General features: G+C 40.1%; 1 protein-coding gene across 1 annotated transcript in view; it reads left to right on the top strand.

The window, feature by feature from the left end:
• The first annotated feature begins 6924 nt into the window (after window positions 1–6924).
• The window catches only part of vps37d (VPS37D subunit of ESCRT-I), a 47752-nt gene continuing 38519 nt past the window's right edge, over window positions 6925–16157 (top strand). Inside the window, exon 1 of the mRNA XM_037687247.1 lies at window positions 6925–7113. Within this exon, the coding sequence (XP_037543175.1) occupies window positions 6991–7113 (123 nt within the window). The 5' untranslated portion in view covers window positions 6925–6990. The remainder of the gene's footprint in view (window positions 7114–16157) is intronic.

The following is a 16157-nucleotide window of genomic DNA, read 5'->3' on the forward strand; positions in this document are numbered from 1 at the left end:
TACACCCTGGGCAGGTCTCAAGTTCATGACAGGAACTTCCAAACCCAGCATCCATAGTCAACATCTAACCCAGAACTTAGCAACTAACAAACCTGTACATCCATGCCTGGCAGCAGAAATGAACCAACTAATGGGTGCCAAGGTCAGGCAGACCTGATAAAGTCATTAGTCAAGAGGCAGCTGCTGGTCAGAACCATCGATCAAGACTGGGAAACCAGACAAACAAACCTGTGTGTTGCCTTCATCTGCCAGAAAGCCTAAAACTCATGACCACACATATATTTGTACAATATTTTATACCATCTACTATCCGAACGCTCAGATGTTCATAAATCCCATAAATGCGTTGAAGTAAAGTCTTCCTGATGGAGCGTTTCCTCCTCAGACTCTGAAAACTGCTCAGTTTAGACACGTTTAATGTTTTATTCATGAGCTGAGGGATTAGTGGGAAGTTTAAGAAAAATGTTTCTGGTGGATTTAGTCTGAAATAATTAGGACAACAGTCGGGTTAGAGCCGAAACACCTAACTGAATTTACCCAGAGACCTGAGTTATTCCTGTTTTAAACACCTGTTTATTCTTCTGAGTCATGAAGCTTATTTTTATTAACTCAACAGTGTTGTGTTGAAGTATGACTATCTGAGCTAAATATAATTGTTTGAACAGTTACATGCATCCTGCTGTGCTGCTATAAGTAGCAAACAAGGCTTTGTACCTGCAGCTTTTTCAGCTGCAACTGTTGCAACACGCTGTCGTCCAGAGATCGCTGCCGCTGTAGCACATTTTTAACAATATGTACGACGCTCTGTTTCTAAAAATCTGAGCTGGTTTAAAGTTACAGACAGGAAGAGGTAGTAGAAAAGAGTTTTCAGAACACTGGATTTGTGCTTCAAAGTCATCTTTAACTGGTAATTGTTAAATTAATTCAGTTCAGTTTATTTATATAGCGCCAAGTCACAACAGAAGTCGTCTCAGGGCACTGAACAGAAACATTCATATATAAAAATAATAAATTAACATTATTTATCTGAGGAGCAGACTGCTTTGAGTTCAGCTCCATCACAGAACTCTCATCTTGAGCAAGCATGAAGGCGACAGTGGAAAGGAACAACTCCCTCATGAGGAAGAAACCTTTAGCAGAACCAGGCTCAGGACAAGCGGACCATCTGCTTCGACCGGCTGGGTTTGAGAGGAACAGACAACCAACCCTAACTATAGGATTTATCAAAAATGAAAGTCTTAAAACTGGACCATGTGTCAGCCTCACGGACAGAAACTGGAAGTTGGTTCCACAAGAGAGGAACCTGAGAACTGAAAGATCTTCCTCCATTTTGCTTTTTAAAACTCTAGGAACTGCGAGATAACCTGCAGTCTGAGAGCGAAGTGCTCTGTTAGGAAAATATGGAACAACAAGATCTCAATATAAGATGGAGCTAGGTTGTTGAGAGCTTTGTAGGTTAGAAGTAAGATTTTGAATTAAATTCTGGACTTGACAGGGAGCCAGTGGAGAGAAGCTAAAACTGGAGAGACATGATCTCTCCCACTAATTCCAGTTGAGACTGGAAGCAACATTTTTGATCAACTGGAGACTTTTTAAAGAAGTATTTGGACACCCAGATAACAAACCATTGCAATAGTCCAGTCTAGATGTGACAAATGCTCGAATCAAATACCAGCAAAGGAATATTAAAAACACAATATTAAATATTCCCCATCTTTTGTTTGAATTGAAAGGCTGTGTTAGCTTCGGGTGACTTTTTAGGATACAGAAGACAAATATAAAGAATAAACGACTGAGAGCTGGATTAAAGGTTTTCTATTTGGGTTTAAATATTTTAAGAAGACACACACGGCTCCACGTAAAGAGTGTAAAATGATCCATGAAATTAAAGCTGATGGAATTATCACGCCTCTCTGGGAAGGATAAAGATTCAACAGCATCTTTTGTCTTTTCAGTTTGAGCCCAAACAGAGACTCCGACAGCAAACTTTCTGATTCTGAACAGTGAACGTCTCGCGAATTCTAGCAGAAGACTCTTGGGTAGAAAGACAGAAGTTTCTGTTCGTGACAGACTCGTCCTGGTCCCCAAATCCAGCTTCACCACTGTTTGGCCACAAATGAGCAGCCGTGGTCAAGAAGGAACTGAACGAGTTCATGTTCTGACTGCTGCCAAGTCAGAAGAACTTTCAGAAACAATCTGAGATGATTTCTAAAAACAGGAAGTTACGTCCTTAAAGGAATACATATCACCCAGATAATTAAACTAAGATCATTTTATGTTGAAAGGAGGACCTTTAGGTGCTTTGGTCAAACTCGCTGAAGGATTCAGTTTTGTGAGATCTCACAAGATGTGTTGGAGCTCAGATGATGCGTTTGGGATGAATCCCAGCTACTACCACACTAACATTAGCTTAAAATCTGTTAAATTGTTTTAGTTACATTCATTTGTTGTGAGGATTTGTGTGTGTTTCCCTCTTGTGGTCTGTCCCGCTCTCCTCAGTGTTTCTCCCTTTTTGTGATCAGCTCCTGCCTCCCCCCACATGTTCTCCTTTCCCAGGTGTTTGTCATTGTCTGTTGTTAGCGTGTGTGTTTGGGCATTTTCCTGTCGACTTCCAGCGTTATGTAAGTTTGCTGCCCCATCAAATGAAAATTAAAAAAAAGAAAATATTCAATTAAAAAAATTAAATTAAGGAAATATGCTACATTTGTCCTCCAGTAGTCTAAGCCTATAGCAGCATAACAACCAACCCTAACTATAGGATTTATCAAAAAGGAAAGTCTTCTGCCCAGTCTTGAAACTGGACCATGTGTCAGCCTCATGGACAGAAACTAGAAGTTGGTTCCACAAGAGAGGAGCCTGAGAACTGGAAGATCATCCTCCCATTCTGCTTTTGGAAACTCTAAACGTGGGTACGCCTGCAGTCTGAGAGCAAAGTGCTCTGTTGGGAAAACATGGAACAACAAGATTTCGAATATAAGATGGAGCTAGGTTGTTGAGAGCTTTGTAGGGTGGCCATTAATAGTCTTGGGGGGTCCCTGGTGGCTGCAGGACCCTCACCTGACCACATTGACTCTAACCATCAGACTGAAGAGAGCGCAGGTGAGTTTTGAACAAATAAAGATGTGATAAAGCAAAATAAAACTTGACAATGAAATAAAATGCTCTAATAACTAAATTAGCGTCCTTTATACCCAACAACGTCCCTTCTCCCTGCTTAATACAAAAATAAAACAATAATCATAAGTTTATTTGAAACAAACTCCCCTCAGTCATGAACAAGATGCTACTGTGAGTCTTTCTATTTTACTTATTTCTGTGCAACCAGAAACAATGTGCACGTAATAAAGTTTTTTTTGTGTGTGTGTAATTCAGCTTTTATTGTGACTAAATTGTTCACAATAAAAGCTGGGAAATGTGATATTTAGTCAATGAACATTATAACAGCTCAATTAAGATGTTTTATATTTATATAGATTTACATTTAACAAATACATAATTGCATTGAACAACATGTATGTGTTCACTGGTGGAGAATCCCAATTGTACTTTGTAGTACATGTACACAGAAGCAGGTCCTTTGAGCCACACTTGGGAATTACCACAAATGTCATAAAAGCTGCACCACCTACAACAACTTACCGTAAGTTGTAGAAAAGCTGCGCTGCGTAAAATGACTTCTCTTAATGAAGCTGTGCCACTTAAAATGAATTATGGACACATGCAGAAAAATCTGCACCACCAAAAAACAAGCTGTCAAAACTTGTACAAAAGCTGCGCCAAGTAAAATGATTTACCATGAATTGTACCTCTGTTCGTCTTTCGTGAACTCCTTTATTTGAGTCTTTAAACAAATAGAGACATTCTGAGAGAAGGACACGGTTCATTCTCCAACATTAATCTTTGTTTAATAAGATTACCACACATCAGCCCCGAGGCCACGTCTTCCTCATTAGATTAATGTGAACAGAATGAAGACGGGTGGGGGTGAAGAAACGGGGCTGGGGGGCTCTCTTTGATCCTGAGCGTAGCAGAATCCCAGAACCAGAACCGTCTTGTTTGAATGCTAGCATTGTTTTAACTTGTTCTAACTGTAGATTTATGTACATTTCTCTTATGCAGACAAAAGGCGAAAGCTTTGACTTTAAAAGAGATGTCTTTGCCTGTGTCTGTTAGCAAAATATCTCATGAACCACTGGATGGATTCTAATGCAACTTTCAGATTTTAATCACTAAACAAATTTTTACAAATTGTTAATTTGGAGTCAACATAATTAAAGATGTCCACCACAACCAACAGACATTAGAAACAACAAAAATGACTTGAACTCAGGTGATATTACAAAACAATCATCTACAGCTTGGCCTGGTAGTAGCTGAGAGTCATTCACAACAACAAGATCTACTCATCAAGCAAAATCTACATTTAAATGTCAAAGTTCATGCTCAATAATCAGGTAAAACAATCCAACAATGTTCAGTCAGGTCATCTGGATGTTTTTGTTGTTGTTGTTGAGACATTTCGTCCTTCATTCAAAGGATTTCATCAATCTGAGGAGCCACAAACAAACCGAGTCCCACAAGCACCACACTCCCATAGTGGACAAACCAGTTTACTGGTGATAAGATGGTTTCTGGGGGCCGTCCTCCCCCCGGTTGACTCCTCCCAGGCAGCCACAGCCAAAGTGGTTCAAAACATCAAGGTCCATGCTCAATAATCCGAGTAAAAAAAAAACAGCAACTTTAAATTTTAATGTTTAGCCCTAACGTTTTGGAGTCAACCATGACTGTCTGTTAGCAAAATATCTCACAAACCAATGGGCAGAATATAATGAATGGCTCAGAAAGTAATAACTGAATGCACAACCTGTTAGTTTATGAAGTCAGTATGCATTTTTTACTGGGTATACTATGCGAAACCAAAGTACACTGTTTAGCACAATATAATCATCAATGTATTTGGATTTTTAAGCATACTGAACATTTCCAAATTTCTCTGATGCTTATATTGGAATAAATGTACAGCAAACGTTGTACAACAGTTGACTTTGTATTAAAAACACGTTATAGAATTTATTAAACGGTATCAAAGCAAAACATGTTCAAGTAAGTACAGAATTATACAATAATTCACTGGATAAGTGAATGTAATAAACAAGCGCTGCATACAGGTAGAGTATTATGGAAGCATTTAACTGCCGTTTAACATATCAATGACATGTTCCTAATATGTCATGTATCACTGGGCACTTTTAAGTGGGTTTACTGAAATTATTGAGCTTTTCTAGCTGGTATACTCCGTATGCCCGTGCATCACGTAGACTACACCATTGAGCCAAATTTACGATGGCCGTCACAACTAATGGACAACACAAAATGGGCATTAACTCGGTCAACTACAACTATATTGAGCTGAAATTTGGTGTGGTAGTAGCTGAGAGTCATTCATATCACATACACATGTGACATCATATTTTCAAGGTTTCACCACAACTTTATAATACTCATTAAAACTCTGTAATGAAAGGCTGTTCAGATATTCGTTCAACCTTTATTCATACAGGTTAATCCCATTGAGCCTCGAGGACTCATTTACAAGAGAGACCTGATTTCTTAACAAAGAGTGATGACAACAATGGACAATCATAAAAGAGGCATACAGATTTTTTTTAAAAACAAATTAAAATAAGATGGCAAAAATAGCAAAACAACAGCTAGATCATAAGGCGAATGTAGAAAACTAAAAACAGGAACATGTCTGCATTGGTCCCTGCCAGGAGTCCAACAGATTCTTGAAGCCACTTAGAGAGGTCAAAGGTCGAGAGCTTCAGATTGTTTTGCCAGATATTCCAGGAAACAGGAGCGGAATAGGAGAAGGCCCTTTTGCCAAGTTCCGTCCGCATATAATAAAAAAAAAGATAATAATAATAGTTGGGGCACCTAGTATTCTACACCTCAGAAGAGAGTCTACATTTCTATCTCCGTTAATGTGGCCCGAACCACAGCGTCTACCCCCCACAAAAGTTATATCAAAACGACTGGCTCGGCCGTGATGTGTGCTATTACTTTTATTGGCATTTCGAGTTACCATGGCGACGTAATTTGCGAACAAAGACGCAATATTTCCACCAACTCCAGGAACTAGTTGGTGACTGCCCACTTGTTATTCTACACCTGAAAAGCGTATCTTTTTCAACTTTAATGTGGCCTGAACCGCAACGTGGACCCCCACAAAAGTTCCGGGAAGTCTGCAATTTCTTTTATTGGCATTTGCAGTTACCATGGCGACATATTTTGCTAACAAAGATGCCAAATTTCCCATAGGAAATGAATAGGACAAAACTCTTCACAGAAACTGAGTAACATATGGAGCCATTTTGGTTCAACATGCAAGGAAGGCAGTGCATTATGCAATGCACCTATTATTATTATTAATAATTGGTAATAATATTAATAATAATTAATATTATTATAAATTATTACTGTTATAATCATCTACTTTAATATCAATACTTATTAATAGTAATAAGTAATATTTAATATTAATACTAATTATTGGTGTGATTATTATTAATATTGATTATCGATTATTAATATTTTATAACAATTAATAAATTATCAATATATATATATAAATATTAATAATTAGTATTGATTATTCACATTAATAATCATTAATATAAATATTTATTATTAATAATAATTTAATAATAAATAGGCAGTCCCCGTCAAAGTTTCTCCAGGAACTTTCTAGTTATTCTCTTATTATTATTATTATTATTATTAAAGACTGGTTCTGCATTCTGACGCCTGCCTGGTGTGCAGGAATAACTCGAGTTTTATTTTGAAGGCGACGACCACCGGAAGTGCGCCGCTCGCGCGTTTGATGCTGAGTGCGCGCAGATCGCAGCGCATTCCAATGTGATCGAGATGTAACGGCGGAGCGGACTGACTGCCTCCAACCCGTGTTCAGGCGCGCTTGGAACGGATAAAATGTCCACCTCGAAGGAGACGAACACGTGTCCCGACGGCTACCGGGCTTTAAGTACCGCCGAGCTGCGCGAGCTTTTACAAAACGACGACAAAATGGACAAAATCATCCGACTCAATGAGAAGGTACGTGTCTTCTTCTTCTACTTCTGCCGCTCAGACCAAAAAGTGCTGTGAGGAATTAGCGCTAAATCTTGTTTTCCCCACAGCAGTGTAAACAGTTTTCGGCTTTTCCCTTTAATTTAAGTAAAAACCGCAAACAAACACGTCTTGTTTAGCTGCTTCCTGTACATCGTGGCGAGCCGTTTGGATCTCCCCATTCATAAATCCCATTCACATAATCTGACGATGGATTATTGACGGTCTGAACGAGGGTTCAACTAAAAGGAAAGGCAGTGCACGCTGTTGTGGTTGGAGCCCCCCCATAAGAAATCAAACCTTGTATTAAAACCTCGCGAGATCTCGCGAGATCTGTTAGCGCTCAGAGTGTCTGTTGGGAACGACTCTCAGCTACGACCGCACGAAATTTGACCTCATTCTCTTTAAATCTGCTCGAGTTTTAGTCAAATGTGTGTTTTCGTAAATTAGTTGGCTGTGGCGGCCATCTTGAATTCATTCATTCATTCAACCTTTATTTCTACGGGTTAATCCCATTGAGCTTCGGGGACTCGTTTACAAGAGAGACCTGATTTATGAATTGGATTGGACTGGTTAATGCGCCGTAGACGAACACCAGGTGATTACTTACTGAAATGTTAGTTAAAACCTAACCAGTGCTTAATGAGATATTTTGCTAACAGTGACATATCTTGCATGATCAATCAGCCCTCAAAGTGCAAGTTTGGGCTGACTCTCAGGGACTACCACACCAAGTTTTAGCTCAACACCTGCGAACTTCACTGAGTTAAGGTCATTTTTGCATTTGCTATAGTAGCTGCGGCAGCCATCTTGAATAGGTTTAGCTCCAAATGTTATTTAAGTGTAAATTCATTGATTTCTTTGTAGGAGTTTAACTTGGATTATGTTTAATGTCCAATTTATTCACGATACTCTCTAACACAATTGCAACACTCGAACAGTGCAAATTTGTAAGTTTTCACAAATCTAAACTCAACCTGTTCACAAGTGACAACGCAGCTGCGTCGCACAACTAGTAGTGTATTAATAGATAGACTGGACAGTTTCTTAAATTAAAAATTAACTTAAAAACAAAAGTCTTTTACGTCAGTGAGTTATTTTGATGGAATGTCCGATATTTAACTTTATCGCTGATATCGGCCGATAATATGGTGCATCCTTAAAAATGATTAAAATTTGGTTATGTATGAAACTGTGGGTTAATTTACAGTTTGATCTTAAATGTCTTTGCTCTGATAATTTTGTGTGTAAATAAGTAATCAAATAAAATACTTATTGAATAAGGAAGTAAACCTCTAACTATAGCTGCTGTTCCCGTAACCACAAACTTTTTCTTGAGCTCCATTTCTGAGGTTTCCTCTGGACAATGAGCGCATTCAGCGGGCTGATACCAGCAGCGTGCGGTGAAACAGAACCAGTGTGGGTCAGTCATCCCGCAGCTGCGTGACGCCGAAACATTGAAGGAAAACCTTCTCGTGTTCCTGCTGGTGTGCACGCTGCGTTATCCAGAAGGTGATGGCTGAAGGTTGTGTGATTCATCACTTGTCAGGATGAAAACATTTCTTTATCTTCCCCAAACAATCATTTGAGTCGTTTCAGAAACGTAATAAGGGGTGGGAATCTTTAGGCAGCTCAGGATTCGGGGGGGGGGGGGGGGGGGGGGGGCTGAAATGATTGTCGGTGCGTCCACGATCAAAAACCAAATCCTGAGCACGAAATCTGTCAAACCTAAAAGAAACAAAATATTGTTCTCTGCACTGCAGCGCAAAACGGTTTTTAATTCAAACAAGGCTTTGGAAACTGACGGATGTCAACATGTGCATTTGTTTGTGTACTAATACTAAAACTAGTACTATTACGACTTTATCTTTGTCTCAGCAAAAGCAAAAGAATAAAAATGGATTTATTTATAACGTGTGGTTCCCAATACTGCTCCTTGAGGAACGCCATCCTGTACGTTTTAGTTGTTTCTCTGCTTTGACACGCTTGATTTGAATGAACGGGTGATTAACAGGCTTCTGCAGAAATTAGATGATTCATTCGCTTCATCAGGTGTGTTGCAGCACGAAAACGTCTATAGCATGCATGGTGTTCCTCAAGTACTGGGGTTGGAACCACTGACCTACAATAAAACAAACCACTGGTTACACGTCATTCTCTGCCAAAAGTCTATCCCATAATTTGTAATAAATGAGTGAAATCAGCAGAGTCATGTTTTGTTGCCAACCAGTTTTGAGTCATTTGTTTACGTTCTTACATTGAGGACACTTTGGACGTTTTGGAGTCATTTTAGGGAGGAAATGGAGTTGTAGGGAGCGTTAAAACAAAAGTCGGGGCTTGTAGAGAACAAAGGTTAAGATCAGTCCTAACCGGAGAATTTCCATTACTAATCACTTTCCTAATAACATTTTACAAAAACCCTGATGAGTTTGAGTTACATTAACCCCCAAGCGTATAAAAACTCAATCAAAACATGACAACATTGTGTATTTTGACAGGTATCACGGCGATGAATCACATCAGAGCTATCTGATCTAGGGGTGCACCGATTGCCGTTTTCTGGTTGATCACCGATTTCTAAAAGTCTGACCTGTCGATTCCGATTTTAGCCGACACAGATTTTGATTTATAAGCGACACTGTCAGGTGTTCTAAGGTCACAATGCACCTTCAATTTTCCAATATTATTTTTATTGAAAAGCCTACCTTGAACATTATCCTAGAAACAATACACACTTGTTTTAACTGGCCATGAGGTCGTGCTCTGGAATATAAATAAAGTTCAGCCAATTGTTGCAACAACAACAAAAAAAAAAAATCGGTAAAATCGGTTTCTCATGCAAGTATCAGCCGATTTCCCAAAATTAAGGAAATGGGTGCACCCCTAATATTTTTCCTGTCTGAAACCCAGTTTTCTAAAATGAGCTTCTTAAAATGCTGTTTCTATGTGGACACAAGGTTGAAACAATAATAATTTTCAGGAAAATAACAACAACAAAACGTTGCCATGTGGACGGGGCTCAAAACCAGAATCTGGAAGAAGGAGTTGATAATAGATAGTTGGCGTATTTGAATCATAGAGCTTTACCCGTTGAAACATTAAGGGTGGTCCAATAAATGTGACTCAGCTGCTCAAATGGAGCCTGGGGCCGTTTTAGTCGGCGTTGACCAAAAGCTTTGATTTATCCGTCGTTATTAAATGATGCAGAACCTGAGAGGGTCCGATCAGCCGAATTACTCCAGGTCGACACAACAGAGCGCGGACCGGATAAAGTCATGATTCTTTCACGCGCCGTCTCTCATCTCTTCATTAGCTGCGTGTTCATTATGAACGTTGTGTAAACCACAGACAGTGAATCAGAACCACGACGGCTGGTGCACACAACAAAGGTCTCCCATGATTATCAGTTTTTATTCCCCAAGGAACATAATTAGGATCAAATTGTTTTACGGACCTCTGTCGAAAGCTGTGTCAGTCTCTCGTGCGCCAGTAGACTGAATTTAATGAGACTTTAAGAAAGTAATCGATGTGTCAGTTTGATTCAATATGGTCTTAGAAGCACATAAGTGCCTGTAATTCGGTGAGTTTTACCAATAACATTTGGTGTGGTGGCAGCTGAGAGTTTAAAGTTTGACTAAACATCTAAAACTTAAATTTTCAGCATGGGATAATAATCTAAAACTGTGGCATGAAATGCGGTGGGAGATATGCATTCCTTCAAGATGTTTTCCATCTTTATTGTATCATCAGTCCAGTCTCTATAGCGTTCCTAAATAGTGTGAACAGACTGGTTTATCCCTGGAGTCCAGCTCTGGATTTCTGTTTCAGACAAATTCTCTCTCGCCGAGGAGATTCTCAGGCTGCCAGTTTTGTCGCCGACTGGATGTTTAATTGACGGTTCCAGCCTCCAGAAGGCTCGTTAGGCCAGAGACTCGTTTAGGATGAAAGAGAAACGCCTTTTTACTGCATTTTAAGCGCCCAGACGAGTTGAACCACTGCGAACAACAACAGTGCTGCACCTTGGCTAACTGTAAGGGGTATTATTTACCCTGTCCTGCCCCTTAAGTGCAAAGAAGTTGAAATAAAATTAGACTGAATCTCAAAAAAAACATTTTAAATTCCATTTAGAATAAAGCAATACACAGCAAGCTAAGTAAAATAATCACTGTAGATTGTTTATTAGGAGGAACTACTTTTTGGGGTAGTTATTATTTATATTTTTATTACTATTTTCAAATAAAGGACCAGTCGGGAATTCAATAAACACTCAAATTTCTGCTTTAGTTCATGAATCAAAGTCCCGAGGACACTCCATCCCTGAAGACGGTTGTTGTTTGATAAACTCGTTGGACCAGAAAAGACAGGAAACGGTCTGCTTTGATTCCCGTTGAAGGAAAATGGGCCGGAAAAATAGGATGCGGTTCTGACACGATCTGTATTATCGTCATTCCTTTGAAAGGACAGCAGATCTGTTCTAATTCTCTCTCTTCTTCTTCTAAAGGCAGAAGTGTCCCTGCAGGGGACATTGTGCAAATTCCTCCAAACTCGGGACTCGTTCGCTGTTTTAACGACCCGTAAAAATGTGCGACAGATGCACCGCACCGCAGCAGACTCCTTGAAACGGCCTTTAGGCAGAAAAGTGACTGACTCTCAGTGGAAAGTGGCTGAGCAAGAAAAGTCTCCTTCTTTGTCGTGCAAGAATGTTGAGACTGACGGAGCAGAAGAAGGGAAGACTCAGATCTTTTACTTCATTGTGCTCATGATGTGGTTTCGTCTCTGTGTTGCAGAGACGAGCCGTTTCCATGCAGCGCCACGGTGACTCCATTGTTTAGGAGGACCTCAGGGAAAGGCGCTCGTTTTAATTATTTTTGGGGGGTTTTATGGTCTGGCGACGATGTGACGTTCTGCCCCCTTCCCCCAGAAATCCCAATATTGAAATCCCCCCGGCAGCGTTACAGCTGCGTTTATCTCCATGTTCCAGAAATGATCTCCTTTTCATGCCGTTTTTATTCTTCCTGTTGTGGACAATAAACGTGTCTTCAGCAGCTACAGACGGGCTTGAGCCAGCGTGGCGTTATGGATGGTGTTTTTAACGAGGACCAACCTTCATGTTGATGTCTTAGATTAGAAAATTCAAAGTGGAGCATGTGGACTTTCCAAAGGACTTACTGGGACATTAACCCAGTGCCCCAAGCTTCAGAGGGCCCAGAATAACATTATTGATTTTTGAGGGATGCACAATATTGGATTTTTGGCCGATATGTTAAAATGTATTTGGCAGATAACCAATACAGATAATTTTAATATACTTTCCTTTGTCAGAACATAACCCTCTTATTTAGGCCTATTTGCTACAAAAATTGTGCAACAGCTGTAAGAGCTGGTGACCTGTATTCACTAACAGTCATATGATATACATAGCACTTTAACTTATATGAAATAAAAAGTGTTAAATGTTATTTATTAGCATTAGTCACCTGCGATGCTGTCTCACTTGTGGAGGCTTGTTCCAGGTTCCTATAGCTGCAGTGTGGGATCCTCTGCACTCCTGTGCATGAAGGACAGACTTTTTAAATTTAAAGTTTTTGTCTATCCATTCTTCCGTAAGACTAATCATGCTAACGGGGCTAACACGACGTCCAAATGTCTGTGGTAAAACTCACACAAGTGCTATCGGCTGTTAGCTTCTTAATGACGTCGGAAATGACGGCTTGTAACTCGAGTAAGGCTACAACGGAAAAATATCTCTGGGGACGACGTAGCGAGGCTCATCGTAGTCTAAAAATCTTCATCCTCAATGGAAAAAAAACCTGCCACACCGCGGACATTTTGACTTCTTCCTCTCCGCCGTGGTCAGATCAGGTAGGTGCGCGTGACGATGTCATCACGTTGTGCTGGCGTTGCACAGTGTCTTTTATATCGGTGAGTTATTTTGATGGACTGTCCGATATTTAACTTTGACGCTAATATCGTCCGGTACCGATACAATGCTGATAATATCGTGCGTCCCTAATTTTAATGAATGTGTTTTGCGGAGGCACCGTTTAGAACAGCCCTGATTCCTGAACACTTCAGTTAAACAGAACTCCCCTGATCTTAAGTAGCACTTCTAAAACCATTTTATCAAAACTCAAAACTGTGTTTTGCTTCAACAAAGTTAAGTCCAGTCCACTCGATGTTTTTTTGTTGTTGTTGAACCATTTCATCTTTCATCCAAAGGACTTCATCAGTTCGAGGAGCCACAACAAACTCAGTCCCATAAGTGGCTCACTCACATAGTGGGCCAACCAGTTTGCTGGTGATAAGATGGTTTCTAGAGTCCACCCTCTCCCCGGTCGACTCCTCTGAGACCAAAGTGGTTCAAAACATCAAAGGATTACTGAGCATGAACTTTGATGTGTTTCGCTTCCTTAACAAACACACGTTGTTCGAGTAATCTGATCCTTTATCACGTACACACCGATGTGCTGAAATCTGAGCACTTTTACTCTTCCTGAGAAGTTTAAGTGTGAAATACAGAGGAAGAAACAAATCCACCAAGCAGCTCTACAGAAACAGTGGTGCAGACGTACGAAAGATTTATGTTCTTAACGTAAAATCTAGTCGGTCACTGGGGAAGTCTGAGCCACGTTTATTCCAGCATAAAAACTAAATCCAACATAAATACAGTAACTGTTGTGGGAGGACTGGGAGGAAAACTTGTCTAGGCATCATCTCTTTGCCTAGCTGGATCCAGCCGTGAACGTTCCTCGTTTCTTTTATTTATCCTCTTTCTGTGTCTAAAGTGTCCAAATCATGGCTGGTGGTTTGCTAACTGAGTGTAAAGACTGTAGAAAATAAAACGGTTTAATGTAAGCCATCACTACAACTCTAGTTTATTGTAGCCTTTAAATTTAGGTATCACACTAAAGCAGGTGTCTACAACCTTTGCAATAAAAAAAAGAGACATTTTTGCCACTTTTTCTTATTAATTACGATGTCCGGAGCCACAAAACCTGCTACAACGGTGTCCTGTCAACTGGTGGCTCGTGGACCACTACAAGGTTGTTGGAGATGGCTTTTCCAGCCAGTGGGGGTGATATTATAAAATGAAAAATGTCTAACTATTACGAACATTTGTTGATATTTTTACATTTTAATACAAAATATAAGACCAGATTCATGTAAAGAAAGAAAAACTATATAATTTTTAAACAATTTTATAAAAATTAAAACCCTGAACTCTGCAGGCCGATGTGAGCTCTCTTAATTGTTGAAGAATTAAGCATAAAGTTAAAGTGTATAAAATGAGGCCAGTTTATTAAATTTTTTAAGAAAAATAAATATGTTTGTTTACTTTGACTTTGATTTTTATTCTGAGTGTTGTTAAAGTTACTCACCATATTCCTTCTCTGCAACTCGTCTTAAAAGATGTTCCGAAACGTTCTGGTGGTTTTGAGAGAGAAACGCTGTGAGACTGGAAGCCGACTGAGCAAAGTGACATGTTTTACGTCGTGTATTTGTACTATTCTTCACATACAGTATTTGAAAATGACAGGAATTCTGCTAAAACTAGCCATTTTTGGCAATCGTTGAAATAAAATTCAGTTTTATTTTTGGTCAAAGCCTGAAAGAGCCGCTGCAGAGGGACCAAAGAGCCACATGTGGCCCCGGAGCCTCAGGTTGCAGACCCCTGCACTAAGTCAGAGTCAGAGATTCTTTATTGTCATTCGCACCTCATGTGGTACATGTGGTGGAGCGAAATTATGTACACAGGGTCCCAGTTACATCCAACAATAAAATGTATAAGAAAAACAGTAATAACATCTAAGATATGAACTAAGACAAACATCAACTAAATATACACTGAACACTCATAACATAAAACATTGAACATGAGTCTGTGTGAGCGGATGTGCACGTATGAACACATCAACATTGAAACAGATCAGCAGCAACATGAAACAGATCAGCAGCAACATGATATGGTTTTTCACAGTGATTATTCTAGTTAGAGATTCATGAGTCTAACAGCCTCAGGGTAGAAGCTGTTCCTCAGTCTAGTGGTTCTACACTTAATGCTCCTCAACCTCCTTCCTGAGGGGAGTGGGGCAAAAAGTGTGTGTGCTGGGTGGGTGGGGTCCTTCATGATGCAGGTGGCCCTCTTCCTGCATCTGGAGGTGTAGATGTCTGTGATGGTGGGGAGGCTGATTCCGACAGACTTCTGTGCAGCCTTCACCACTCTCTGCAAAGGTTTTCTTTCTAAAGCAACAAGCCCTCCAAATAATGTGCTCGTGTTTGTAATTTGTATGCATTAAAAATAATCAATAAGGTCCTAACAGGAGCTCTAGTCCATGGGCCCAGACCAGCCTGAGCACGTGCATTTCTGATTACCCATTCAATAAAATACTGTTTTACCTCCATGCCTCAAAGCTGCAGCTGTAATTTAATTTAACTGATAGAACGAAGAAAGGAGGAACCAGAACTGTCAAAGCTTTTGAACTGATCCAGTATTATAATAATTTGTGCATCTTAAAGGCAGAGCGATGTTCACAGTAGCTTTAATGCTGCCCATCAACAGGATGTTCAGTTTATATCACACTTTTCTTCTTTTTTTTTTTTTGTTGATACGTCTTTGGCTTCTCACCTTTCATCACATGTTCACAAGCGGACTAGAGAAGCTGAAGGAAACGAGAAACAGCGGCTTCACGGCCGTCATTACGGTGCACGTTTCACAGCCGCACCAGCTGGGTTTAGTTTTGGACCCCTTCTGCAGTTTAACGTCTTTGTTCCAGGAGCGTCAACAGGGTTTGTGACAGCGTCAATAATGGCTTTGAATTGAGTTCACAGCTTCCAAGTTGCTCATAAATCAGCCTTGCAACGTAGCAGCAACTTTGCACACTGGTGTGAAAATCAGTGCTGGAGAGCGTGAGCCTCCTTCCCTCCTCCAGCTGTTCAGCTGCTCCTCAGCTGGTTAACATTTCGAAGGTGATGGGTCTGTAGTTTCGGCAGGCCAGCAGAGGATGATGATAAGGCGGTCTGCTGTCAGCTGT

This window comes from Nematolebias whitei, chromosome 14, assembly GCF_014905685.2.
Source record: "Nematolebias whitei isolate Nwh7 chromosome 14, NemWhi1, whole genome shotgun sequence".
NCBI lineage: Eukaryota > Metazoa > Chordata > Actinopteri > Cyprinodontiformes > Rivulidae > Nematolebias > Nematolebias whitei.